This window comes from Otolemur garnettii, unplaced genomic scaffold (assembly GCF_000181295.1).
Source record: "Otolemur garnettii isolate 467f Iridium unplaced genomic scaffold, OtoGar3 scaffold00012, whole genome shotgun sequence".
Classification (NCBI taxonomy): Eukaryota; Metazoa; Chordata; class Mammalia; order Primates; family Galagidae; genus Otolemur; species Otolemur garnettii.
In genome coordinates, this window is record NW_003852407.1 from 27237081 (window position 1) to 27264356 (window position 27276).

The window sequence follows — 27276 nt, forward strand, 5'->3', positions numbered from 1 at the left end:
TCATGGTGCACACACACATTCAGCCAGGGATTAGTAGTTTGGATTTTGCTCTCTGACCACTGCTAAGAGCACACAGTCTTTTTTTGTTGTTGCAGTTGTCATTGTTTAGTTGGGTTTGAATCTGTCAACCTCAGTGAATGTGGCCTGCGCTATAACCATTGTGCTACGGGCTCCAAGCCAAGAGCACACAGTCTTAGGCACACATACAGTCTTCTAGATGGCCAGAGAAGACTCTACTATTCTACACCTGACTCACTAGGAGTTACCACTGTGTCAGAGTAGCTTACAGTCTTTGGTCAGAGGCTGTGCTTAAGCCCCTTGTGCCAGTGAGGTTTACCCCCACCCCCTGTGTTGATGGTTTTGTGTGCACCTTGGGGGATGTTTTTGAGTCTGCCCCATGACTTGCTCTGATTTACCCTGAATGAGTGCAGCCTAGTGCAGGCACACCGCCTCCCAACCTCTAGAATTACCTGTAACATCATAAAGGCTCTTTTTGGCTGTTGCTTTCTCTGATTCACTTTATTAAATTTCTGGCTGCTCTGCTGTTTTGCTTGAATCATAATCACCAGCCTCTTAATTGCTATACACCAAGATCTTCATTGTTTACTACGATACCCTTGGGTACAGAGTTCTCTACTCTGCTCAAAATAGTTCACTCAAGCAGAGCTGTAGTGCTCTTTGTCCTTGTTGATAGGACAAAGTGGTTTCCTCCTGAATAGAACCACTGTGCCACCAGAGCTGGGGGTAGGACCCACTTTCTCTGGAGTAACACCCCTGCACAGGGGAAGCTGGCTGCCACTGGTCTTCTCAGCTTGCCCCTCCCAGCATGGAACCTCTACTCTATGAGCCAGCTGGGGTGGGGGAGATTGGGGTCATAGTATTCTTGGCCTACAGGCCTGGGTTATTGATTCCACCCGAAAAGTGGGGGCTTGGACCTGGTCCTCTCTGCTGAGCCCATGTAGAACAGACCTTCTCAATACAGAGCTGCAGAATAATGAGAAATATCAGCAGCCCACCCCTCCCAGGATGAAGCCATAGCCCCAAACTGGGATATGGGGGGAAAGAGAACTCATCTTCTTGGCCACACAGGCAGGTAGAGCTTCCATAGAACAGGGCTGGGGATGGGCGGGTAACAGAGGGAGTCACAGGCTCTTGCTGTTCTTACTTAGATTCCGATTTCTAGGATACATGTTTCTTCATTTGCTATATGCTCTTATGACCATTTCCAAAGACTTTAACTGAAACATTTTTTTCAACAATTAAATTTTCATTTTATCGGAGAGACTTGCTGTTGACTCCGCCCTCTGTTGCTCTGGAAGCTCTACCTCCCTCATGCTTTGTCTTGAATACATCTGTGCATTTTCTATCATGCTTAAAATGAATTATTTCTAGTAGTTAAGAAATGTAGAAAAGTGTGTTCTTTTCTTTGAGACAGAGGCTCAAGCTGTTCCCCTGAGTAGAGTACTGTGGCATCACAGCTCACAGCAACCTCCAACTCCTGGGCTCAAGCAAATCTCCTGCCTCAGCCTCCCAAGTAGCTGGGACCACAGGCACCCACCACAACGCCTGGTTATTTTTTGGTTGCAGACGTCATTGTTGTTTGGCGGGCCTGGGCTGGATTTGAACCTGCCACCTTAGGTGTACGTGGCTGGCGCCTTAGCCACATGAGCCACAGGCACTGAGCCGAAAAGTGTGTCCTTTAAATATCTTATTATTCTTTACCTTTGTATCCCTAAACACCAGGACAGAGTTTGGCAGCCTTGGCCACGTGAATGACTAAGTTGGAATATTTTTAATTCATTTCACTAGAATGAGTTCTGGGGTTGTGGCTGGTATAGAAAAGGGGAAAAAAGAAAGCAAAAATACCATGGATGTCAGTGGGTCATATAGAAAATTAACATGAGATACTCAAATCCACTCCTTGCCCCAAAGATTTTACATTTAAGTCAAAACTGGGGGACTGTCAAAAAAAAAAAAAAAAAAAACAAGGGTTGCTATACAATGCTTGCCTGCTACAGACCCATGTTAAGTAATTGTTGGAAGAGAATGAGATAAACTACTCAGCTGCCCCAAGTCCTCCCCCTGCTTTGATGAAATAGAGCTCACCACCACTTACTATCTTCCTGCTCCAAACATAAGCTTCTGAAGGCTTGGGTGCCAGGGGACATCTGCAACAGAAGGCTTCCCTCCCACTACCTTCCTACAACTGTTCTTCGTTTTGTCAGTGGGGGATCCCGTGTCTCCAGCCTAAAATAAAAATGTAAGCGGTCCCCACCTTGTGCTCTAAAAGTCACTATTTGGGATATCTTTCCTCAGAAACCGTATTACATACAACAGGAAAGTCACCAAACCAGACCACAGAGCTAGTTTGGTACAGAAGCTGCCTTTGGAATGATTCACATAATTCTGCCCAAAGCACGCCCCCTACTGATGTTTCCATGGGTAATGCATCGGCAATCCTGACTTCCAACGCTACACTTCTCAGGCTGCAGTCAAGGCAGAGAAAGGTAACCAAATCTCTGAGCAGGGACTGCTGAGAGCCTCCAGAGAGTCAAAGGCTAAGAAATGAGGGCAGGGGCGAGAGGTCCACGAACAGGGCCTGCTGGAGGGGAGGGCAGGAGCAACAGGGAAGGTCTGGGGTACGGTGTTTGGACATTTAAGCAGGTAGGGAGATGGCTGGGGCCAGGATGACAAGCTCTTAAACGGATGCAGAGGGAAGTATGGGGCAGAAGAGGGGGGATAAAGAATAAGAATAATAGCCAACTTACAAGCAAGGGCTTCCTGGGTTCTAAGAGCTTATCTATCAGTGCCAAGTAACCCTCACAGCAGTGTTAGACAACGGCACTATTAGTAGGAACTCCAGTAACAGAGGTGACTGGCACAAGCTGATGGCAGGTGCCAGCCTTGCTTTGTCCTTTACTTAGGGGAGGGTTTCTCCCGTCCCCTGTTCACAGCTCCTTGGTGTGATGATACCATAGACAAGATTGCTCCATGCCAATTCTAGCCTCCTGTGTTCAGAGATGGGATGGCTAAAACCAGCTCTTTGCAGATTCTTTTGAAGCTGGGCTCTGGATGCCAACTGGGTTTGCAAATTAGAAGTATTTGCATATGAAGAGAAAGATGGTGGAGTTTCCTTGAACATTTCTGCAGCTGTGCCCTGTCTCTGGTTCCCAGGCTGCCAAGCCATGGCCACGGAGGCAGCAGAACCATGGTGGGCCTCTCCCCTTGAAATGTGGGCTGACACCAGCCATTCCCGCCAAGACCTCCTTGGACGCCCAACCTGGAGACTCCTGCACCTGCTCTCAGCCACTCAGGTTAGCACCCGTTACTATGATCCGTCTCTTTCTGGACAGGGAGCGGCATTTATCTCCTGCCCTGGGCCCTGACCGACAACCTCCTCTTCTTTCTCCTCCCTCTATGCCTGGGGCCACAGAGGGGAGAACAATGGCAGGCAGTGGGGAGGACTGCGAAGGACCTGAGCAAACCCGGCCACTCGCATTCACTCACCCAACACTTCCTGCCACCTGCCATGGTCTAGGGGCGGGACCAGCCACCTGCTTCTCCCACCCTCTGCCCCCCTCTTCCTAAGATGGGCCAGCAGGATACAAACGAGTGGGGAAGAAGCAGTGTGTGCCTCGTCTGCTCACCTATCTGGCAGGTTCCTAAACATCTCCAGAGCTGGCAGCTGACTCCAGAGCCCATATACTTAAATACCAGGCAGGAGGACGGATAGGCTTGGGAAGACAAAGAGAGGGAGGTGACAAGGCCCAGTAGCACAGTCATAAGTCAGAGGTTGATTTATTAACATACATAAGCTGGCGGCTGATTTATTAAACTGCAAGCCCCGTAGCTCTACCCCAAAGGTCCTCTGCATTTCTCGATCCTGGTATCTCCCCTGCCAGGTCAGTATCCCCTGCCTTTCTTCAGGAGGGAATTTGTCTCAGGTGACTGAATATCCACATGCTGTTTGTGGCCCACTTACCTTGGCAGATCGGGAATGAGTAGAAACCCGAGCGGCAGGTATCACACCGAGGGCCCTGGACCCCAGGGCGGCACAGGCACCTTCCGTGGCCATCACATATTTCAGGGAGAACACCTTCCAGGTGACAGTCACACCCTGCGGAGGGGGAGGGACATTCAGAGTGGATCTCTGTTCTCCAGGAATTATCCCAGGCTTTTGAACATTCTTAGCCCTGAAGACTCTCTACTAAAGGGAATTTAAAAATAAATTCAGGAAAAGTCAGAGATACCTCTAAAGCCATCCAGGGATGGGTATTCATTTGCAAAACAGTTACAATCTTTTAGCATCTACCCCAGTGGGAACACCCCAGTAAACCCTATAGAGTAAAACTTCAATTTAATAGATTCCTATCTAATGACAATCTTGAATTAAATATACTTCTATTTAATATTTTAGAAGAAACCGTAAAACCAATGTGGGTTTATGTAGGAAACTACCCACAGCACCAGGCTCAAGTCTAGAGGACCAGAATCTGCTCACATGTGAAAGTTTATGGTGTGAATGGCTCCCTCTTAAAAGTAGACCCCTGTGCAGGACACAACTCTGCATATCACAGCCTAACATGGTAGATGTTTTACTTGTTTTGTGTTTTATATATTATATAGGTTATTGTCTGAGTCCCCCACTGGAATATAAGTCTCGAAGAGCTGGGAAATTTTTCTTTTCTATTGTGTTCACTGCTGCGTCCCCAGTAGCTAGAATGGTGCTTTGCATCTAAGAGGGAATCTTCAAATAATTACAAAACAAATGACCAGGTAGGTGTAGCACCCACATCCTCTGGGCACTCACTCTCCACCCCAAGACTGCCCACCGAACATCCCTGCTGCTCTCTGCCCAGGGGCTTGTCTTTTGGCAACAGAAGCCCCTCGGCCTTCCTACAGGCCACGCTGCACATGCCAGAGAGTTACTGCCCCAGAAGCAGTTATGCTTCCAGTACCAGGGGATAACCGAGGGTACCCATTTAGATGGGTTGACCCAAGCCAGCTCTACACCATCTCCTAGAGCTGCGTAGAGGGCTCCAGCAGGTGTGACCGCAGGAACCTGTCGGCTAATTCACCTTTACAAAGGCTCCCTCGCTCCCTCACTCGCTCCCCTCCTGGAGTTTCCTGGCATCACCTTCCAAATAAACTCCTTAAGCTCAATTTCTTTCTTTGGAGCACTCAAATAGACAGTAGACAATTGGCTGCCACTGAAGGTTTTGAGCAAGCTAGTAATGTAACCAGCTCTGTGTAGTTCCTTAATCGGGTTTTATGAAGAGACGGGCTGAACTGGAATGGAGAGCAATGAGCAGGTCAATGAAGTGACACCTGCAAGGCCCCTGCCATGCTCCTGAAGAAGGGGGACTTGAACCTGGGCTTGGCGGTGTGCACAGGAAGAGGAACAGAATGCCGAGCCTAACATCTTCTTTGAAGTTAGACTCAAAGGGAGGTCACTTGCCTTTTATATCTCCAGCTGCTGGATCTTCTGGACTTGGAGTAGAAATAGGAAAAATGGGAGTTCCTGTAAAAATAGTTTATTAAAAAACACAAGAACCACAAAAATCATTTTACCACAAGGCATTTGCACCATAATATTTATTGCGGCTCAATTCGTAATTGCCAAGTTGTGGAAGCAACCCAAATGCCCATCAACCCATGAATGGATCAACAACTGGTGGTATATGATGTATACCATGGAATACTGTTCAGCCATAAAAAAGATGGAGACTTTACAGCTTTTACGTTTACCTGGACGGAGTTGAAAAACATTCTTCTTAATAAAGTATCGCAAGTAATTGTTTATATATTGGTTTCATATTAACCTTGAGTACTTTGGCTATTTGTTTTTCCATTCTTGTGATACTCAGATGTGCCGGTAACTGAAGCCAGACTGCTCAGACATTCTGATTCATATATTAATGAACAGACGTGGATGCACTGTGTTCACAATAGCTAAGTTTCAGCCCAAGCCGGGATAAGCTTGGCTTCTTCAGCAGCCTTATTGCTTTTTTTAATGTAAAATTGAGACTTCCAAAAAATATTTTCTTTCATGTTATTCCCTAAAATTTTATGCTACAAAACTGCTTCAAGTTTCTGCTTTTTTTTCCCACTAAAAAGGCAAATGCAATTTCTGTTTAGCCCTTATCCAATAATCACAGCTTCTAAATTGATGAAACCCCAAAGTGATGTCATTTTATTTGGACTTAAAACATTTGTTTCTTGAACTATCAGGTGACCATATAACTCAACTTCCAAACTAGGACTCTCTCCACTGAGAAAGTGGGTGCAATTTTAATGATTACCCTGGCACAGCAGGTGCAAACTACAATATATAGTCACCCCACTCATGTGAGTCTTGTGCCTGTGTCCCCCCAACTCAATATGCTCTTCCTGTGACAGATCTATAAGGAGTTATGCTGGTGGGGATGGGAAAGAACTAATGTGGCAATGGGGGGGGGGTCTTCTTGATACAGTGTTCTTTTGTCCTAACCCAAAACTGTTACATTGTTGCAAAACAAACAGAATCTATGCTCTCATCATAATTTGCATAGCTGGCTCCATAGATCCTCTTGCTTCATTTTCTCTAGTGTTTCTGACAAATGTCTTTTTTCCCTTGGAGATGCTCTCTTGGATCAATGCGGGGGAGGGTGTGGAGTGATCACTTGGCCTTTTGTACAGTAAGAAAGAGGAAACACATCCCCCTCAACTCCCCGCCAGACACAACACAAGTTCCCTATACGCAAACAAACATCTAGTAGCCCATGATGTTTCTTCCAAGATTTTTTTATGAAAAATCACACGTATGGATTAGTATCCAGCTGAAATTGCCAATATTTGACCTTTTTGACCTGCTGAGATGGCAGTATCTATGGTACGATGTAACACTTTCAAGATAAATAAGACTAAAAAAATGAATGTACATAAAACTCATATCCCAAGCTTTTGGAAACATTTTCCGGTAAATACACTCTGCCTGCCCCATTTCTGTCTCCCTCCCAACCCTGCCCACCCTGCTCACAGGGGTTAATGCACCAAAGCCAGCTATGGGCCAAAACGGGAGGCCTCCTGTTCCACAGCAGGTACTTACTCAAGCAAAACGGGAAATTATAGTATCCAGCCGCACACTTCTCACAGTTGGCTCCATGGAAATTCGGCTTGCAGTGACAGTGGCCTGAGCCCTGCTCACAGTCCTCTGCACGCTCAGGGTCACAGCTGCAAGCTAAGAGAGATCCCAGTTTTCACTGTGCTTAACAGAGGCGGATACGTCCCAGTAACAAGCAGTGTTTCATACTGGGTCACTGGTCTACAGTTAGTCTTGAAAGAGCATAGCCTGCTTCTCACTTGAGACCTGACTGATGGTTCTCACTGACTGACCCTCAGGGGGAGTCTAGAGATCAGCTCTAATGAGCACCACACTGAGACCTTCTTGTGGAGGGTGGTTAATACAGTGAGCATTGCCTTGCTCACAGAGGGAAAGGCAAAGCCTGCACAGACTGCAGTCAGGAGCTGGAGAGGGGTGCTGTAGGTCCGGGCAGGTCGGTGGGGCACAGCCTCTCCTGACCATGAGCCAACTGCAGAGGCCCACAGAGTGGTCATCATCACACAGCTGCAATACAGACACGACTATGGGGTGGCTAGACATGGATACCAAATCTGTGGATGGCACAGGATGATTACACTCAGAACCCAAATGTTAGATTCGAGCAACATGGCTTAATGCCAGTGGTTTTTGCACCAAACTTGATTATTAGGCTTGCATCTCAGAGGGACGTAGCTGGAATGTAAGAGGTTTGATAACCGCCCACTTAGGGGTTTCACTTTACCAGTGGGTTATCACTCTAGACAGGGGCTACTACTGTCAACGCTCATCTGAATATATCCTTCAGGAACCAGAACGCCTGGCACCTCCAGGTGTCCTTCCTCTAATTGGTGTAGGATTTAATGTGTCCCTGTGGATCCTTTATGCTAAGCTTCTAATACCACTGTGGACCACTTGGTAAGGAAGAAAAAACTAGAAACGTGATTTAAAAGTCAGGCTCCTAAGCAGGTGTGATGACATTCACAAGCCCTGCTTCCCTTCGCTGATGTCTATGCTCTGTGGGCACAAGTGAGGGACACACTGCCCAGGGTGACGTGGAAGAAGGCAGGCAGTAGAAAGACACCTCGTTAACGTCTGAGAGTGCCCTACAAAGAACCAGATCCGGTCCCCTTTCCCTCAGACCTCAGTGTCTTCAGATGTTAACAACATGATGAACTCAATTAGGGATGGAACACCGGCAACTTCAGGTTCGAAGTTATTTTCCAGCTGAGACAGCTGAACAGCATAAAACAGGCGTCCTCAAACTACAGCCTGCGGGCCACGTATGGCCTGCCTAGGACATTTATTTATCCAGCCTGCTGGATGTTTTTGCCACTGCTGCTTGTTCTGCTTAGCAGCCAACTTGTCCCAAAGCCCGCAGTCTGGCACTCCAGGCCTTGTTTAAAAAGTTTGTTTAAAAAGTTTGAGGACCCCTGGAAGAACCAAATACTGAACACGGTATAGATTCTATAGGTGGAACAAATTCCACAATCTGACCTATGACTGATGATCCCCTAAAAACCAATGGCATTTTTCTGTGTAACACAAGTGTTAAGGCACCATCCTGCCAGCCGGAAATGAACTACACCTTGGATCTCCCAGTCAGTGGCTTTGGTGCCCCAAATATATAACTACTCAGTCCCTTTGATTTCCCCATATCTAAAAATGAGAATGCTAATACAACGTCCTGTTTGTTTTGATAATTACATGAAACTTCTGTGTATTTAGGCAATGCCTTGCATGTGGTGAATGCTTAATGAATTGTAGCTATTTGAAATACTCTGACTATTATTAAATCATGAGCTCATTGCTATTGTTGTCTTGGTGTTAATTCTGACAAAAATTGAAATTATTTGAGATCATCAAAACATCTTGAAAGAACAGAAAATGGAGGAACCAACATTCCTCGCACGTCTTGTATGTGACAGGCCCAATGGCATTTTCCCACATGCTTTCGATGGCATTTCATTTACTCTTATGATACATATTATCATTTCCATTTACATATAAGGATTCGGAAGCTTGGAGAGATTACGTAACCGCCTGAGGTCCCACAGTCAGGAAGGTGTAGAACCAGTTCTGTAAAGAGTGAGGGCATGAAGGATGTTATTCACCAATGGCAATTCAGCCAGATGGCATCCTTGAACCAGTGGACACAGCCTAAGATACCCCAGGGTGAAATGAGACTTACGGATGCAGCCATGCGGGGCGTCAACTGGAACCCCATAAGGACGGTAATAACCCTTGGCGCACTTTTCACAGTTGACACCAGCTGTGTTATGCTAGAAAGAAACAAAAGAACCTTAGAAAGGAAGGTTCTGGAGAAGAAGCCCATGCTCCTTATTTTGTTCTCTTCACCCAGAGGAATAATTCGGTCATAGCCATTGCGATATGGCAAGGACCATATTACAAAGTCACTAAGAAAATAAGCATTGGTCTTGACCTTGAGTCTCTTGAGATTTACCACAGGACACTGGCTTAACCTTGGCTGTGGGTTTTTTCCCCCCACTGGGGAAAGAAATGGGAAAAATTTCCATGAACTGGACAGCTCAAGCTTATCCTCTACCCAGGACTTTGCTTTAAGGAAGCGCCTGACACTTAAATAAGAAAAACACTCAAGTAGACTATTCCCCATAGCCTCCCTCGGAAGAACTGATGAATGGATAATGAACCGCCTTTAGGTTTACCCAAGCAATAAGGGGTCATGTGTGCGTTACATCTTCTCCAATTTTGGAAGAAATAGCATAGAAATATGCTTGTCCCTCGTCGTTCTAATTTTATCTGTGCTTTAGTCCTGAAACCTTTTTCCAAATATCTCTATCATGTGAATGAAAAATGCAGCCGTGAGTCTCATACACAGAGCTCGTTCTAAAGTACAATAGTCAGAGGCTTTTTCTAGTTCACCGTAATCCTTTTAATTGCCACAAAATCAAATTATCCAACATGCATCATCAGTTTCCAAGAACTATATACCATGGGTCTAACTCAATTCTGCCTCGCCAGCCCTCTAATTTGGAAATAATTAAGGGGACAATGTTCTTTCATTAATGAAAAGAAAGGCAACAGGAAGTTACAAGAACAAATATAATACACTGACCCACACAACAGTCCACAGAAACACAGAGGGGAAAACAAAGACCCATTGTGTACCCTCTCTCCTGTTTTATATGATTTTATTAACTACAGACTTTTATTTATTACCACTCCTTTTCCTGTAGGCTAAAATCTGAATTCACTTTAACACTGAGGTCTGAAAACCACACTGGCCACTCCTCTGACTTAACATTTACATTCGTAAACATTATGGGCAAATACAAAACAGCTGTAGCCCACCTTCCCCTCCCACTGAATGTCGATGAGCCCTCAACTCCACTGCTAGCCACCATGACAGAGAACACCAGACTGATCCTGGCCCCCAAATCTTTTCCCATCAGAATAGAAAATGAGAAAATGTCTCCTGAAATGGGCAGCCCAGGCTTTCCCCTCTTGGGGGGTAAACCCCTACAAAAATTAAATGAAATGTGCTCTTTTAATTCCAGAAACTGAGTGAAAAGACTTGTGAGTATTATGTGCTTTTGTTGAGGCCCTAAGCGACCTGGGAAAACACAGTGGGGCCTGCAGGCCAGGTGTAAAAACCTCCCACAGGGAACCCTGACTGTGCAGTCAAGTCAGCCTGTCAGATAAGGGTTGAAATGGCCTATCTGTGCAGAGGACATGACTCAAAGGTTGATGTGAGTAAAAAGAAAAAACTCCATCTTAATGATGTCGAGTAAAATACTCCATCTTAACTGCAGGGTCTCCAAAGCCATAAGAAAACCGTCATGAAGCCAGTTTCTCAGAAATTTAATTGAATACATAGAAGAGAAAGGTTTTACTCCTCAGTTTATCCTAACCTTTAACTTTAACAATAGAAGTCAAATAATGTATTGTTCTTTTAGGTCTTCCAAGAGGAATAGGCTGAGGCTAGCTTAAGATGGTTGTCTTACTTTCCCGGACTTACTTTCTTTAGGCTAATCTCATGATGGCTATCTCACTTTCCCGGACTTTCTTTCTTTTCTATAGTTCAAGATGAGAAATGAAGATGTTAGGATTATTGATCAATGTGGTGTACGTGACTAGCTCCCAATAAAGGGGAGTGGAAAATAAAGACATTTTGCTACATGCCACCTAAGAGTGTGTAGTAGTTTCTTGCTTTTAAACAATTCTAGGAGTGAGCTTGCACCTGCAGCCAAGCCGTCTTTCTCTCCCTGCAAGAAAAACATCACCTAACACCTCTAACCCAAAAAACAACAACAAAGGACTGGGAAGGGGCAGCAAATTACATTATTCTGTAGATGGAATGATGCCAAGAGTTTTCCCTGAAGTCTCAGGCAGGTCTCTGGACCTGTGCACCTGTATCCATGGACCAAGGCCAGGCTGAGACCCAAGAACAGTGGTGACTCTGTAATTTCTATATGGGAGGTACTGGGGGAAGAACTCTCACTGGGACAAGTGGGTGCTTGAAGTTGAATTTGCATGACACGTTAAGATGAGAAACCCTCAGCTATTTGAGCTACGAGTGGAGGGTGCTGATGGCATCTATGCAGCTCATAAACCCACCTTCAACTTAGTCCCTCCTTCGGCACCACCCAGAGAGCCTCCATGTATGTGTTTTTGCTTCCTCCAAGACGATCTCCCCCAAGGCACTTTTCCATCTTCCAGCAAACTCTCTCTCAGTTCCTTGACCATGTCTATAATTTTGCCTCTGGCTTCCGTTTCTGTGAACACCGAGCACGTGAAGACCACTGTGTAGTCCACTGACTGGCTGGCCTCTCCCAGGAGACCCCCATGGCTTCCTTAAGCTTACAGGGCACACAGGATCTGGCCTTTGTTACCTCTCGGGACTCATGGACCTTCTAACTCAGTCCCCTCCAGTCACACTGAGCTCCTCACTCCTGGCGGCCCCTCTGCCCGGGATGCCGTCCCCATGCAGGTGCCTGGGTCATTTTCTCACTTCGTCCCATCTTCACTACAGTGCCACAGCTCAGAGCACCATCCACCCTATTTAAAAGTTCTCATATCCCAAACCCACAGTTAAAACAGGAAACCTATGAAATAAAATACAATCAATACCGTGTGAGAACGAAGCCATCTCTGATAACTGCTACCCTGCGAGAAAAGAATCTGGCTCGCTTCAGTCCTGCCTGCTTGATCGCCTGAAAGTCTCCAGGGCCAGCCTGCCTGGGATGTTCTCGCTTTGTGTCCCCACACTGGAGCGGATGGCAGAAGTCCCCATTTGCCCATTATCAGGACTGCATGGAAAAGGCAGATATGTGTCTTCCAGCAAATCCAAACTTGCTTTTGACACATCACCTTATAGCTCACCAAGCCAGCCGGCCATGCAGCACCTCCTGCCCGCCTCCTTTCCCAGCCAAGACTTCCCCATCCCTTTGCAAATGGCATAAGATAGGCTTGCATTTTTTCCCCAAATGAAGAGCCAATTGTCCCAAGATTTATGCCCATCTTTCCTTTCCATAACAAGTGCCAATTTTATCTGAAATCAAATCTTTTTCTTAAGCCGAATTTTAACATCTGTATACATTTGTTTCTTGATTGTCTAGAAGATTCTTCTGGACTGTTTAATTATCCCTGCAACAAGCCCATGGTCAGTACAGACTCATGAGTACTTTCAATATCTAAGACGACAGACTTCCTCCACAGTTGTTCATCTTTTCTACAATATCTGTCTAGTCATATATTTTTCATGGATAAGAACTTTAGAATTAGTCTTTCAACCTTCATTAAAAAAATCTTGAAGTTCTGATTGTGATTGCACTGAATTTATAGACTGGTTTCCAAGAGATGATGTATTTGTAATATTAAGTCTGGAAACACATGCTGTTCCTTACAGGTGTTCTGTTTAAAATGTCAGTAAAGTTACGTAGGTTTGACTGTAGCTCTATAGCTAACTCCTGTCTGCCAGCTCTAAGAGTGCCTTGAATCATTCTGACATCCATAGATGTGTTCTCCTTCATGTGTGTGGTTTTGCTTTCTAACTTTCCAGAATCTCTTGAAATTCCTTATCTGTTCATGCTACGCTTTCCTATTTCTCATGCTATGATTCTGGAAGGAGGGAGTGTTTTGCTTTTAAAATATTTTTTCTGGGCTGGGCATAGTGGCTCATGCCTGTAATCCCACCACTCTAGGAAGCCATGGCAGGTGAATCAGTTGAGCTCAGGAGTTTTAGACCAGCCTGAGGAAGAGGGAGACCTTATCTCTAAAAAAGAGCCAGGCATTGTGGTAGGTGCCTGTACTCTCAGCTACTCAGGAGGCTGAGGCAAGAGGATCTCTTGAGCTCGAGAGTTTGAGGTTGGACACCATGGCACTCTACCAAGGGCAACAGCTTGAGACTTTGTCTCAAGAAAAAAAAAAAAGATCTTAGGATCTTTTGCTTACACACGAAACTTTGTGATCTGTAGCAAAACTATGACTTATATTTTATGTGTATTTTAATTATCTACAATAACAGATGGTATTGAACATGTGGAGTGGGAGGCAGGTGAAGAATTGTGTATCTCTCCGTGGGTGTAGAGCCCTGGTTCCATTTGAAAGCGCATTTCATGTGAAAAGGGCCTCTTCAGCAGTACCATTAATAAAACATCACTCTGAAAACACCCAAGAGAGACAATGCAGACCAAATTCATGAACATTTTCCAGGATTTTTGATGACTATCTCAAAGCAGATATTCTTATGCCCTCCTCTGCCGTACACTTCACTTGGCCAAATCCCAGGAAACCCAGCTGTCCTACAGAAGGTCTGGCAATCAGTGGTTCCTATTTGGTATCTAAGACAGATATCATTAATCGATCATGATGTACTTCCTCAGTGGGTCTAGATTTGGAATCTTCCTGAAAATAGGATGTAGGATCAGCACCTATTTGCCCTACTATCTTAGAGCTTTTCTACCCACAAGGTGGGTAGAAGCCAAGAATGAAAGCCAGGAATCCTCCTCCCTGTCTAGGCAAAGACCTAAATGAGGAACCCAATCGAAGGAGTTTGGGTAGACTGCTTCAGCCCATTTTCCTTGCAATCATCAAATTACACCCAGCTAACAAGGCCGTGTGTGAACAGAAGTGGAGAAACGCTCTCAGAAAACACTTTTAATTGCATATCACTTTCTTGACGTCTTAGGGGGGCAGAGCTTACTGAACGCTCAGTCCCTATGACAACATATCCACTTCATTCACAGTGCCTCACCTTGCAGTTAATACAGACCCCTCCACCTGCATAGACGCCCTGGGTGTTCAAGCTTGCCTGCTGCTGCTCAACGTCTGGGTCATAGTAACAGTCAGTGGCATGGCCGTGGCAGTTGCATGCTGGAAGAAAGCACATGAAGTCAGTATTCCACCATCACTATGAGATGCTTAGTAAATTCCTCTACATATCACTACTGTGCACTGAGCTACAAAAAGTCTGTTCTGGAATACCGGGGGCAATCTTGGTGGAAAATTTGAGGGACTTTCACACAAAACCCAACATATATGTCTCATAGAGCTCCTTTCATTAATTAGTTGATATTAAATGAGAGTGATTTATTTTTAATGAATTAGGTATACAATCATAGCAAATTAAGATATATCAAAATGCCAATTAAACTTCATGCCTGAAGAGGATATTATTGTTACTGCTCTCAGTAATACTAGCGGTAATAACAGAGCTCTTGATACACTGAAAAAAGTGTTTTACACAAATTATCTCGTTTAATCTGCACTGTAACTCTCTAACGTAGCACCATTTTCCCCATAGTCCAGAAGGGACAGCTAAGGCCTAGAGAGATTAAGGAGCACCTCACAACTAAAAGAGGCAGAATTCAACCTGTCTTTCATTAACTCCAGAACCCATACTCTTAGCCAATACTAGACCTTCCAACTAGATAGTCATCCTTTGGAAATAATCTTTTTTTTTTTTTTTGAGACAGAGTATCAAGATATCCCCCTGAGTAGAGTGCTGTAGCATCACAGCTCACAGCAACCTCCAACTCCTGGGCTCAAGCGAGTCTCCTGCCTCTTCCTCCCAAGTAGCTGGGACCACAGGTGTCCACCACAATGCCTGGATATTTTTTTTGTTTGCAGCCATCATTGTTGTTTGGTGGGCCCGGGCTGGATTTGAACTCGCCACCTTAGGTGTATGTGGCTGGCGCCTTAGCCACTTGAGCCACAGGCGCCAAGCCTGGAAATAATCTTAATGTCTCATTATAGGAGAATGGCTAACAGCATCTTGCTTAACTGTGTGTTCTATCATGGCAGCGACTGCACCTGTTTTGTTTACAATAGAGCAGAGTCCCCAGCACACAGTGGGTTCAACAAACACTTGTTGGATTGACTTGAATCCATAGGATGACAACACTCTGTGCCATCAAAAATGATGTCAAAAAGTTTTTAGTATAATAAAAAGATTTTTAATAATTTGGGAAAATATGAGGGAAATATCTAAAAATATCAAGTGGAAAAGATCAGGATATAAAATTATATAGGTAGTATATCTTGAGTATTTAAAGTATCCATAAAAATACTAAAATATCTAACAAAATATTATGATGGCTCTCTTCTATGGTCTGAAAGTTTGTGTCCCCCTAAAATGTATATGTTTAAACTTAACCACCAATGATGTGATGTGGTTAGAAGACGGGGCATTTGGGAGGTGACAGGTGCCCTTATAGAAGAGCCCCAGGGAACTGCCTTGCCCCTTCCACCATGTGTAGACACAGCAAGAAGGCGCCATCCATGAACCAGAAAGCAGGCTCTCTGCAGACACTGAATCTGACAGCACCTTGACCTTGGACTTTCCCCTCTGGAATGCTGAGAAATAAATTTCTATTGTTAGCAGCTCAGTGAATGGGTACTTTGTTACAGCAGACTAGGACTAAGATAGTCTGGGTAGTAAAATGCTTGGTGATTTTACTTAGTTTTTTTTTGAGACAGAGCCTCAAGCTTTCCCCCTGGGTAGAGTGCCATGGCATCACAGCTCACAAATCCTGGGCTCAGCAACCTCCAAATCCCGGGCTCAAGCGAGTCTCCTGCCTCAGCCTCCCAAGTAGCTGGGACCCCAGGCGCCTGCCACAACGCCAGGCTATTTTTTGGTTGCAGCCGTCATTGTTGTTTGGCGGACCCGGGCTGGATTCGAACCCACCACCTTAGGTGTATGTGGGCTGGCACCTTAACCACTTGAGCCAGAGGTGACTAGCCATTTAGTTTTTTTTAATAATGTCACGTTATCTACAAGTATAGTACTTAATACTTCTAATATTATGAAATTTATTTTAAAATCCATTTGGGATTTTCATCATTGCCAAGATGAAAAAGATTTAACATGAGTAAAATTCTTATTCTCGCTTAGGCAGAAGACATATTCATGACATTCCAATTAGATCAAATTCCCCAAGTCTTTCTAGTAATCTGTATGTTTTAATCAAGTTCCCCGGTGAATTTATTAGGGAAGAAGTCTGAATTTAAAATTACACAAATTACCTGTAACCGTAAAGACAAGCCGAGGAACTTTTTATTTTCATTTCCTCTATGGTGCCATGATAAAAAAAAAAAAAAAAGTCAAGGCATTTATATTTACTATGTCTCCCAAAGTCTGTTTATTTTGAATTCCATATATCAAATAGAATTGAGTGGATCTAATAGGTCTGACATCCATACACCATTTTTTATTACTTTTAACCATGATGATATGTTTTAAAAAATTAAAAACTTATGAGAGGAAATTAACTTTCTTTCACATCTGTTGGAGTGAAATATGTCATTCACTGACAGTTTCCATTAATCCGAAAAACTAATCAAGTTGTGAATGTTGGAATTCTCAGATAGTTACTCAGTCAAAATAGCCTAAACCGGTAGAAGAAATAACCTGATTTCACCTGTCTCTCTTTCTGGCACCCGCATTGGAGGTTGAGGCATGGCTAAGTCATTGAGGAGGCTGCCAGCTCTGACTGTAAGCGCAACAGCCAGCCTAGTAACACCCCTGAATTTAGGGATGCCTGAGAGACTGCCTCAGGGAGCGTCAACATCTTCCCAGATGTCAGCATCTCTCAAACCCCTCCCTGGTTTACTGGCCATGAGTGAGCATCAGTCTTATCTCTCAATAGTTAAAAAGAAAATTTGGGGAATCCATGCCATTCACATATATTCAGAGAATTGATAAGTAGGGTGGAGTTTTGTTTGTCTTGTTTTGTGGAAGTCCGTTGCTGTTTTATCCCTCGCGCCATTGTGGAAGCTAGGTTTTGTCCTTTAGTTTCTGGGTGTGTTTACTCTGCTCGTGGCCCATCATGTCTACTATGCACTATCTTCACACTTGAACAGAAAATAACATCCCTCATCTAAAGTCTCCTAGGGACAGGGGGAGAAATCAGAGAACTATCACGACCCCATGCCTCCCCACGTCTGACTATCTCTATTTCCATCTCAAGCATATAGCTATATATTACTTATTAATGGAAAATCAGCTACAAAATAAGTTAATTGTAATTAGGCAAAATACGATATTAAAAAGTCTACAGAGAAAAAAATTGGTCAAAAATGTATAAAGGACAGGTTCTTAGCCACCTAGGTCAACATACCTGCCTCAAAATGCCTTTTGGTTATTTCAAAAAAGCGAATCCATCTAAGAATATTCAGAAAAACGGAACATAGTTCCTCAAGCCAGTGACCACAAGTCACAAAAATGTTTCCAGCTATTGGAATAAATGTGTGGCTTTTCAGGAGGATTGGTTTGGAAGAAAAATCTACAGTCAGATGTCTTCGGGCTTACTTATTAAAAACACCAGTTCTGTTGCTTTATATTATGCCCAAGAGTTAGTAACAGCCTCGGGGGGAGAGGGGGTCTTTCTTTTTCTGTCCCTCTGTCCTCTTCAATCCTACTCAATCCTGTCACCTTACTCCCCACCGGTCCTCGATGTTTCCAGCCCTCTGTTTAGACCTCAATCTCGCCACCTTCTCCAGACCTCAGTCCTCAAATAAGATTCCTGTCTGGTATTCATCCAAAGAAACAGTTAAGAAGGTAAAATTTTATAGTGGCTGCCTCATATTTAAGATTGCTAAAAAGCAGGCCCAACAGACTAAAGCCCTGGGCCCGATCCTTGCACACATGATGTTTCCCGCATGGTAGTCGTTATTATTGTTGTTATTTTGCTTCTCCTATTTCTTTTTTTTTTTGAGACAGAGCCTCAAACTGTCCCCCTGGGTAGAGTGCTGTAGCATCACAATTCACAGCAACCTCTAACTCCTCGGCTCAAGTGAGTCTCCTGCCTCAGCCTCCCAAATAGCTGGGACCACAGGCGCCCGCCACAACGCCTGGTCATTTTTTGGTTGCAGCCGTCATTGTTGTTTGGCGGGCCCGGGCTGGATTCGAACCCGCCACCTTAGGTGTATGTGGCTGGCACCTTTAGCCACTTGAGCCACAGGTGCCAAGCCTCTTCTCCTATTTCTATCTGAATTTAGAGGAGAGTATTTTTCCCTCCTCTGAAGGGGAGTTAGTCCCTGAGAATGACATGGTCCCAGCCTCTGCAGGAGCATAGGGAAAACAGCCTCGGTCCTCAGGGGGAGGGGGAGAAGGCCTTGTGCCGAGGGCCCCCCCAGTTCCGCCTGCAGCCCGCACCCACCTTCGCACTCGTGGCTCTGCTCCTGAGCTGGCCGCCAGCGCCGCTGATTGTACCCTGCACAGCAGCGGTCACACGTCTCCCCACAGGTGTGGTGCTGGCATTCACACTGAAACCTGGGCAGGTGGGCAAAGCACATCTTAGGTATTGAAAAGTTTTGATGACGATCAATTCATCCTATGTGAAAAACTGACCCAGGAACTCAGCCCTCGGGGCATCCACAATGCCTTCATGGAGGAATTAGGAGGACACAGCACTCTGCAGGTGTCATTTCAACTCTCCCGTACCTGCTTGTCTCCCTTGGACAGATGGTGAGATCAGAGTCAGAAGTGTTAAGATACTTTCCAAAGGTCACGTGGTGATAAATGGAGAGCCAGATTTCCAACCTGAGTGTGACTCGGAAGCCCCAGCTCTTTCTTCTCTACCACATCGTGTTATAATAAACGGACAAATGAGCAACACAAGTGCCAAGTGGCTGCGATGCCTAAGTGTCACCTCTTCACAAAGATCTGGGCCCCTGGGAGAGAGGGCTGCTCACATCGCTTACTTTCAACCTGTGGCCATGTGCAGAGACTGACTGAATTCAAGAGACAGCAAGTCATTAAGATCCCAGAGGACTCTGCTTCCCAAGGCCATGCCAGGTCTGTCGCAGAGCCAGAAGCTGAGATCGCTCAGCAAGGCAAAGGGTTAAAATCTGCCTTAACACTTTTCCAGATAAACACGGACTGTGGCCTTGGGTTTGTATTGCAACTCTAAGTTTTGAGTTCCCACTTGTCTGTGCTTGAAAGAGGATTAAACACAGTTGTCTAAGAGGGTGCTTAGCTGTGCCTGTGGGGCCATCTCCTCTAAGAAGAGGTGACATGGCATATATTCGGTTACACTCCTAAGAAAAAGGAATCATCCTTCTCCACACTCCACTGCCAGATAAAGCACACAGACCTACAGAACAGCTGGCATCCAAATGGGCTCTTGGCAAGGAACCCACTGAAGCTCACTGCCAACTAAATATGTGGCATAAACTGGACTACAAGAATATTTAGGGAAGGGCGGTGCCTGTGGCTCAGTGAGTAGGGCACCGGCCCCATATACCGAGGGTAGTGGATTCAAACCTGGCCCCAGCCAAATTGCAACAAAAAAAATAAGCAAGAAAATTGCCTAAGCCCAAGAGAGGTAGGTTGCTGTGAGCCGTGATGCCATGGCACTCTACTGAGGGTGACAAAATGAGACTCTGTCTCTAAAAAAAAAAAAAGAATATTTAGGGAAGATGCCTTGAAGAACATATAGTCCAAATACAGTCATAGGGAGATTAAAATTAAATAAAGCGGGAAAAAAAAGGGAACTGGGTACAAGAATAGCAAAACAAACAAAAAAAAAATTGGAGCTGGGTACCTGCCTGAGTTACACCGGCACCCCCAAAGCATTGCTTTTCCTAACTCTCAGCTCAGGCTGATGGTTGGTATTACATGCTGAAAAGATGTTATTAAAGGTGTTGATTAGAGGATACTCTTCATGATGACCACTCCACCCCACCCCCATGGGAAAATTCCTATCTGGTCCTAGTGTTAATAATCATGTTTCTTCTAAGCAATTGATTGCTTCTTATGTTACAATCATAGTGAAATATGTAACTAAGTAGTTTTCCCTTTTTGAGTTGGCTGCCAGGAAGCTCAGAATTAAATGTGTGATCCCTCCACCTATCTATCCATCCAGATCAAGGGTGTATGCATGCTTGGTTAAAGCCCTCTTCTGCTTCCTCCTGGGTTCTGCCTAATTAGCAACTGACTTTAATGATAGTCCAGCCTTGACTCCATCCATTAAGTCACTGAATCCCTTTAAATATAATTTTTTTCCTGTTAATGGATGTGGATTTCACCCACATTTGTTCAAGGTCAGCTACTGGGCAGAAACAAACCAGCAGACAGCAAAAGGCAGGCAGTTGTGCTGAAGGGGATCAGTGGCAAACTGTACCTTTCACCAAGGCCTGGGGAGACAGATGTCTCCTCCACTCATCTGTATTAGAAGCAATTAACCACCCAGTGCAGAACTCCTCCAGGTCTGCCAGGGTCTACAAGGGTTGGTACGGAAGCTGAGCCTTTCTGGGATGGTTCCCACTCCCTTCTCACATGGCGCCATTTTGTTCCAGGTTCGGGGACACTAGACAAACCTTTTCTCTCCCTCTCTCCAGCTAAAAACTTAACTGACCTGACTTCTAGTGTCTTAGGGTGCTACCCTGCAGGAGGTTACATAGTGGAGACAGATTAGTCTTTTTTTAAATTTCAGATTAATGTGAGGGTACAAATGATTAAGTTACATTGTTTGTGTTTTTAGGTAAAGTTCAAGTTGTAGTTGAGCCCGCACCCAGGGGTGTGCTGTTTATCCTTACATTGTGCCATTAGGTGAGAGCACACCATGCCCCCTCTCTCCTCTCCTCTCCTCTCCCCGTCTTTCCTCCCCTCTCTCCCCCACTTGAATTTAATTGTGTTTTTCTCTTGCGGGCATGTAGTTGTTTATCTATTGGTTTCATATTAGCATTGAGTATGTTGGATACTTGCTTTTCCATTCTTGTGATACTTTATTAAGAAGAGACAGATCCATCATTGATGAACTGTCAATTAAAAGTCAGTCTGTTGGTGCGTAGACTCTCTCAACAGCACCACCTGATGCCTGAGGGAGGGACAACACCGGAGAAGGGTTCTACAAAGCACAGCGCAAAAGCTGGTAGCGAGTAGCAATTCTGCCTGAACACAAAGCTGGGCCTAAAGATGTACAATCTGAATTCGTCTGGAAGAAAAAAAAAGGTAAATGAACTCCATAGGACATTGTGGACTTAAACACCTAAGGTGGCAGGTTTAAATTCAGCCCAGGCCCACCAAACAACAATGATGGCTACAACCAAAAAAAAATAGCCAGGCGTTGTGGCAGTCACCTGTGGTCCCAGCCACTTGGGAGGCTGAGGCAGGAGACTCGCTTGAGCCCAGGAGTTGGAGGTTGCTGTGAGCTTTGATGCCACAGCACTTTACCCAGGGCAACAGCTTGAGGCTCTGTCTCAAAAAAAAAAAAAAATTCCTACAGCTACTGCACATGTATATAAAATATACCTTGATGGAAAGCAAGAAGAGCACATTCAAGTTCACAGCAGCCAAAAGGTGGAAGCAACCCAAGTGTCCCTCCATGGATGGATAAGCAAATTGTACGTGCACATATACAAATTATTCAGCCTTAAAAGTAAAGAAAATTCTGCTACATACTCAGCATGAATGAACCTTGAGGACATTATGCAAAGTGAAATAAGCCAGTCACAAAAGGACAAATACCATATGATTCCACTTACATGAGGTACCTGGAATAGTGAACACAGAAAGCGGTGGCTGCCGGGGCTGGGGGTGGGGGAAGGAAGAGTTTAATGGGCACAGAGTAGCATTTCAGTTTTACGAGACGAAAAGAATTCTGGAGATGGATTACTGGACATGGGTTATACAACAAGATGAAAGTATTTAACACACTGAACTGCACACTTGAAATGGTTCCCATGGTAAATTCCATGTGCATTTTACCACAATTTTAGGGGAAAAAGATTTGAAATGTATATCCCTGATCCCATTAAACCAGAATGCCAAGTTTTCTTTCTCTTGTCAACTCCAATCAGTTATTAGTGGCTGCCTGAGATACCATCTGGGAAGGGATTTGGCGGCAGCCACGTGGATTATCCAGAGTGCTGTGATTGATTAGCCATGTCTGCCACGGGCCTGGGAGCCTGTGGAAGACAGTGGAGGGATGGAAGGTGGCAGGAACTCACACCCTCTATTCCTTGATGGTGAAGCATTCCTATGGAGGACAAGAACCTAGAAACATTTAATGGTATGCCACCATCCGCTGAAACAGTTCAACTTATTCATAGCGAAGCTACAAACCATCTGTGCAGTGTACTTACACTTTTTCAGGATTGTTTGCATTGCACACGTCAGCATGGCCATTGCAAACACACCGTCCCCCGATGCTGATGTCCTTTATGCTGTAATAATACTGCACAACCGGAAGCAGAACATGTCAGTTTAACCGAACAGCAACAAAAACTCTTACTAATTCTGAACCCACATCTCTCCTGACTCTGCTTCTGTTTTAAAATTCTGTATTTCTGAGCCACTTCCACACACAAGGGAGTCGTCTTGGGCTGTAATTGTCTTATAAAATAAATACATTCTTCAATCAAATTTAGTAACATACTGCTGAATGTGTCCACATTTTAAAAAAATCAAATACAGGAAGGACTTAACTATAACTCAGACTTTCCTTTGCAAAATCAAACAATGTAACCTAATTGTATATACCCTTCTAGTAATCTGAATTTAAAAAAATAAATAAAGAAAAAATATGGTAAAATTTTTAAAAATAAAAATAAAATATAGTACTTTAAGGTCATGGGGGGAAATTGCCTTAGAAAAGAATCATTCAGCTTGGCTCCTGTGGCTCAAGCGGCTAAGGCGCCAGCCACATACACCTAAGGTGGCGGGTTCAAATCCCCAGCCCAGGCCCGCCAAACAACAATGATGGCTGCAACCAAAAAATGGCCAGACGTTGTGATGGGCGCCTGTAGTCCCAGCTACTTGGGAGGCTGAGGCAGGAGACTGGCTTGAGTCCAGGAGTTGGAGGTTGCTGTGAGCTGTGATGCCATGGCCCTCTATCCAGAGGGATAGCTTGAGGCTCTGTCTCAAAAAAAAAAAAAAAAGAAAAGAAAAGAATCATTCCTTACAGCCTTACAGCTTGGAAAGGGATTAAGCATTTCCAGATTTGTCTATGTAAATAAAAATAATTGTTAGATTACGTAATTAAAAGTGGATTTTACATATCAAACATATTTATTTATAAAAAATAAATCTTTATACCAAAATTTTCACCTGCTATTGTTCAAAATACCAACCCAGGCTCCAGGAGGGAGAAGAACATTTACAGATACAGCCCCAAGTCTGGCAGGGACTCGCAGATGTTGCTGAAACCTTGCTGGCACAGGGTCAAAATGGCTAGAATCGGAGGCCCAAGCTCCAGAAAGGCCAGACAGAACCAGCTTCCGACTCAGCTGATGACCAGCCCCTAAACAAGCCACAAATATGCGTAGGCCGGCTCATTGACAAGGCACCTCTCCACCAGAGACAATAGGCAGACCCTGTCGCCAGCTCCAGTCCTCCCCAGCTGGCAGGAGGCTGCACTGGACGTGGTGAGGAATGCAGGGTTGGTAGAACAATCTTCCTCCTTGATGCCAGGCTGACCATGAGAGGAATACCTATCAGCAAGGAAGTCCTTGAATTCACAAGGACAAGGGAGTTCCTGTATCTTTTTTGTGTTCTTGTTGAGTGTAGTCACTTTAAAGAGCCCTAGTAATTGGATGCTGGAGTTCTGTTCTGTTTCCCTAATTAGAAACTGTTAAAGTGTCAACTCTTCCTAGCACCCTGCTTAGTCTGAAGGCATTAGCAGCCCCTCTGGTTAATAGTACATAAAGTCAGTATTACCGGGGCTTTCTGTGACAAGTTAACACTCAGGTTCTCCCGCTCACCATTGTAGAAGTTTCTCTCCACATGTGTTAAAGGGAAGCAGCAGCAAGAAAGAGAAGCCCGGCTTGGCGCCTGTGGCTCAAGTAGCTAAGGCGCCAGCCACGTACATCTAAGGTGGCAGGTTCAAATCCCCAGCCTGGGCCCGCCAAACAACAATGATGGCTGCAACCAAAAAATAGCCAGGCGTTGTGGTGGGCGCCTATGGTCCCAGCTACTTGGGAGGCTGAGGCAGGAGACTTGCTTGAGCCCAGGAGTTGGAGGTTGCTGTGAGCTTTGATGCCACAGCGCTCTACACAGGGGGACAGCTTGAGACTCTGTCTAAAAAAAAAAAAAAAGAAAGAAAGAAAGAAAGAAAGAAAGAAAGAGAAGCCCTCAGTCAGCCTTGACCCAGCCTTACACATGATCTGAGTGCTGGGATAGCTGGCATCAAAGAGCAACTTAGATTTGGGGGGTCAAATTCATACATGAAGCACATGCCACAAAATGTGACCTAATGGAGACCAGACACAGTGGTTCATGCCTGTCATCCCAGTACCTTGGGAGGCTGAGGTGGTAACATTGCTTGAGCCTGGGAGTAAGAGACAAGCCTGGACAATATAGCAAGACCCCTGCCTCTCTAAAAAATTTTCTTTACTGGGCATGGTGACACTTGCCTGTATTCCTAGCTACTCAGGGTCAAGGCAGGAGGATTGCTTGAGCCTAGTAGTTCAGGGCTGCAGTGAGCTGCGATTGTGCCACTGCACTCCAGCCTAGGCAATGGAGTGAGACCATGTCTCAAAAAAAAAAAAAAATTAAGGAAGAGGTCTATGTTCACCTAAGGGAAAAGTAATAAACATAGATATGAGTAAAAATCTTGCAATCCCAAGAAAGACAGTTTAAGGGAAAAACAGATAAGGTACATTTGTGGCAGGGCTCCAGGGCACCTGGAGGAAGGGAGACCCAGCCCGGCTGCAGTTTATCACAACCCAGCCCTCCCTTGGATTCACCCTCAATTCAACTTGGTCCACATCGTCCCCACCTACACAGCCGCTCCGAGACAGCTGAGGGGGCAGAAAATATAGAACTGCCAACACCCAAGGTGTTGTGGCTTTCTGGAAAATGCTCAAAACTTCAATGCTAGTTATCTTTCTCTCTCCCTTCCTTTCCCAGCTCTCATGTTACTCAGACAAAAAGCCAAACTCTCTGAGAGGCGCTAGGCAACTTCCATTCCCCCTCCAGGCCTACTCTCCACCTTTCTCCACCCTGCCCTTTGCCAGGGCTGAACTTGACAGCTGCAACAAACACGCTGTCTTGCTGTCTGGTTTCTGGTTGGGTTTGGCCAATAGAAGTCACCAGCAGAACAGAGAGTGGGAGGAGAGTGCGCTCAGGGTATTTATTCTGCAAGCTTCCTCCCCAGGAGACAGGGGACTTGCCCGGACACTGAGAGAGGCTTGGGGTGTACATCCCACACAGCAGATACTACTGGTGCTCACTGACATCCACAGGCTCCTCTGTGTTGGCTAGATTACATCACCCGGCCTCCTCGCCTCTCAGTGGAGCCATATAGAATACCACAGCTCTTGCCAAAGAAGGTGAGCTTTGCAGTAAGAAGTGGGTGGATCTTCTGTCCACACCCTTCCCTCATCTGCCAGCCTGATGTAGGGGTGCAGAGGAGGACTCTCAGGTCCTGTAGGATGGCTGCACCTCTAGATAGGAAGAGCCTGGTTCCCTGAATGACTGCATGGAGCTGATCCCAGCAGCTGATCCACATTGAGCCGCGCTGGCAACAAGAAACAAACCTCTATTTTGTTAAACCTCTGAGATTTGGGCATGGTTAGTTATCATATTAGTTAGCTCACCCAGACTAATACCTGGCTGACTATAATCTTTTGCCTTTCATCTTCTTTGAAATAATGACTTCTTTTCAAACAGCCAAACGTATTTCAGACAAGAATAACCCCCTTGCCTACACCATTACTGGCTATAAAGGTAACTCAGAAGAGTTCAAGGCCATTGATTTGATAAGCAAAAACCAAACGCTGCTGACAATTCAAGGCCATTGATTTGATAAGCAAAAACCAAACGCTGCTGACAAGGCCATCGCGCGATGCTACTCACCCGCCGAGTGACAGTGGGATCTCTCTGTGCTTTGGAGATGAGGTGTCCAAGGAGGGTGTTGGTTCGGAGAAAACGCAAGCGGATGTTTGTCGCCGTGGTGAACTCCCTCAGGGTGTGAGAGAACGTAAAATTTCTTGCACCTGGCCGACCATTTATCAATGACACCACAACCTAAAATAAGACTGTTATTACCCTTGAGTAGCAAGGACATACAAACAATCCACAAACAACTTTACTTCGGCTCAGCTGGAGGCGAAAACAAAAAATTAAAACAAAGAGCAAGTGATGGGTGAGTCAGGGATGGATTCTCTGGACAACGTGATCTGGGATTCATCTGCAGAAACTGAAGCTCAAAGCGATAACTCTTCTGGTAGCAGCTTATTCACAACACAGTGCCTTCCCGACTCACCTAAACAGAGGCAAAGAAGCTCCGTTAGAAACTTTGTGCCTTTGCCTGAAAGTTTTCAAGCCAGAGATTCATCAAGTGACTCATCCATAGAACCAGTGACTTTAAAAGCTATTTTGGATAGAGAGAAGAATAGGAAACATAAACACAAAAAGAGGAAATACAAACCAACAGGAAGAAAAAGGGGAAGGCCAAAAGGAAGGAAAAATACAAGAAGTTCACAAGCAGGTAGGAAACTGTTTCACAGAGGACCCGGGTTCCCATCTGTGGAATCGGAGAATGAAGGAAAACCATTACCTTGGAGAAAAATTTTAACTTATGAGCAAGCTATTGCAAGAGGATTTTTCAACTGCATTGAAAAACTGAAGTATGAGCACCACCTTAAGCATCTTTGCACCAAATGGCTGCTGGAGAAGATTTAGGAAAGGAAGATTGTGATAGTCGTAGATACACGTATGTGGATGACGATGGATCCATTTCTCCTACTGAAGAGTCAGCAGCAGAAGATGG

General features: G+C 45.0%; 1 protein-coding gene across 1 annotated transcript in view; it reads right to left on the bottom strand.

The window, feature by feature from the left end:
- Positions 1-27276, bottom strand: part of LAMA3 (laminin subunit alpha 3) — a 245007-nt gene that overhangs the window by 153344 nt on the left and 64387 nt on the right. The window contains exons 5-12 of the mRNA XM_012802016.2: positions 26361-26531; positions 22649-22740; positions 18721-18833; positions 14316-14434; positions 9270-9360; positions 7088-7219; positions 5459-5521; positions 3983-4117 (exon numbers count right to left, since the gene is read on the bottom strand). Of these exons, the coding sequence (XP_012657470.1) occupies positions 3983-4117; positions 5459-5521; positions 7088-7219; positions 9270-9360; positions 14316-14434; positions 18721-18833; positions 22649-22740; positions 26361-26531 (916 nt within the window). The remainder of the gene's footprint in view (positions 1-3982; positions 4118-5458; positions 5522-7087; positions 7220-9269; positions 9361-14315; positions 14435-18720; positions 18834-22648; positions 22741-26360; positions 26532-27276) is intronic.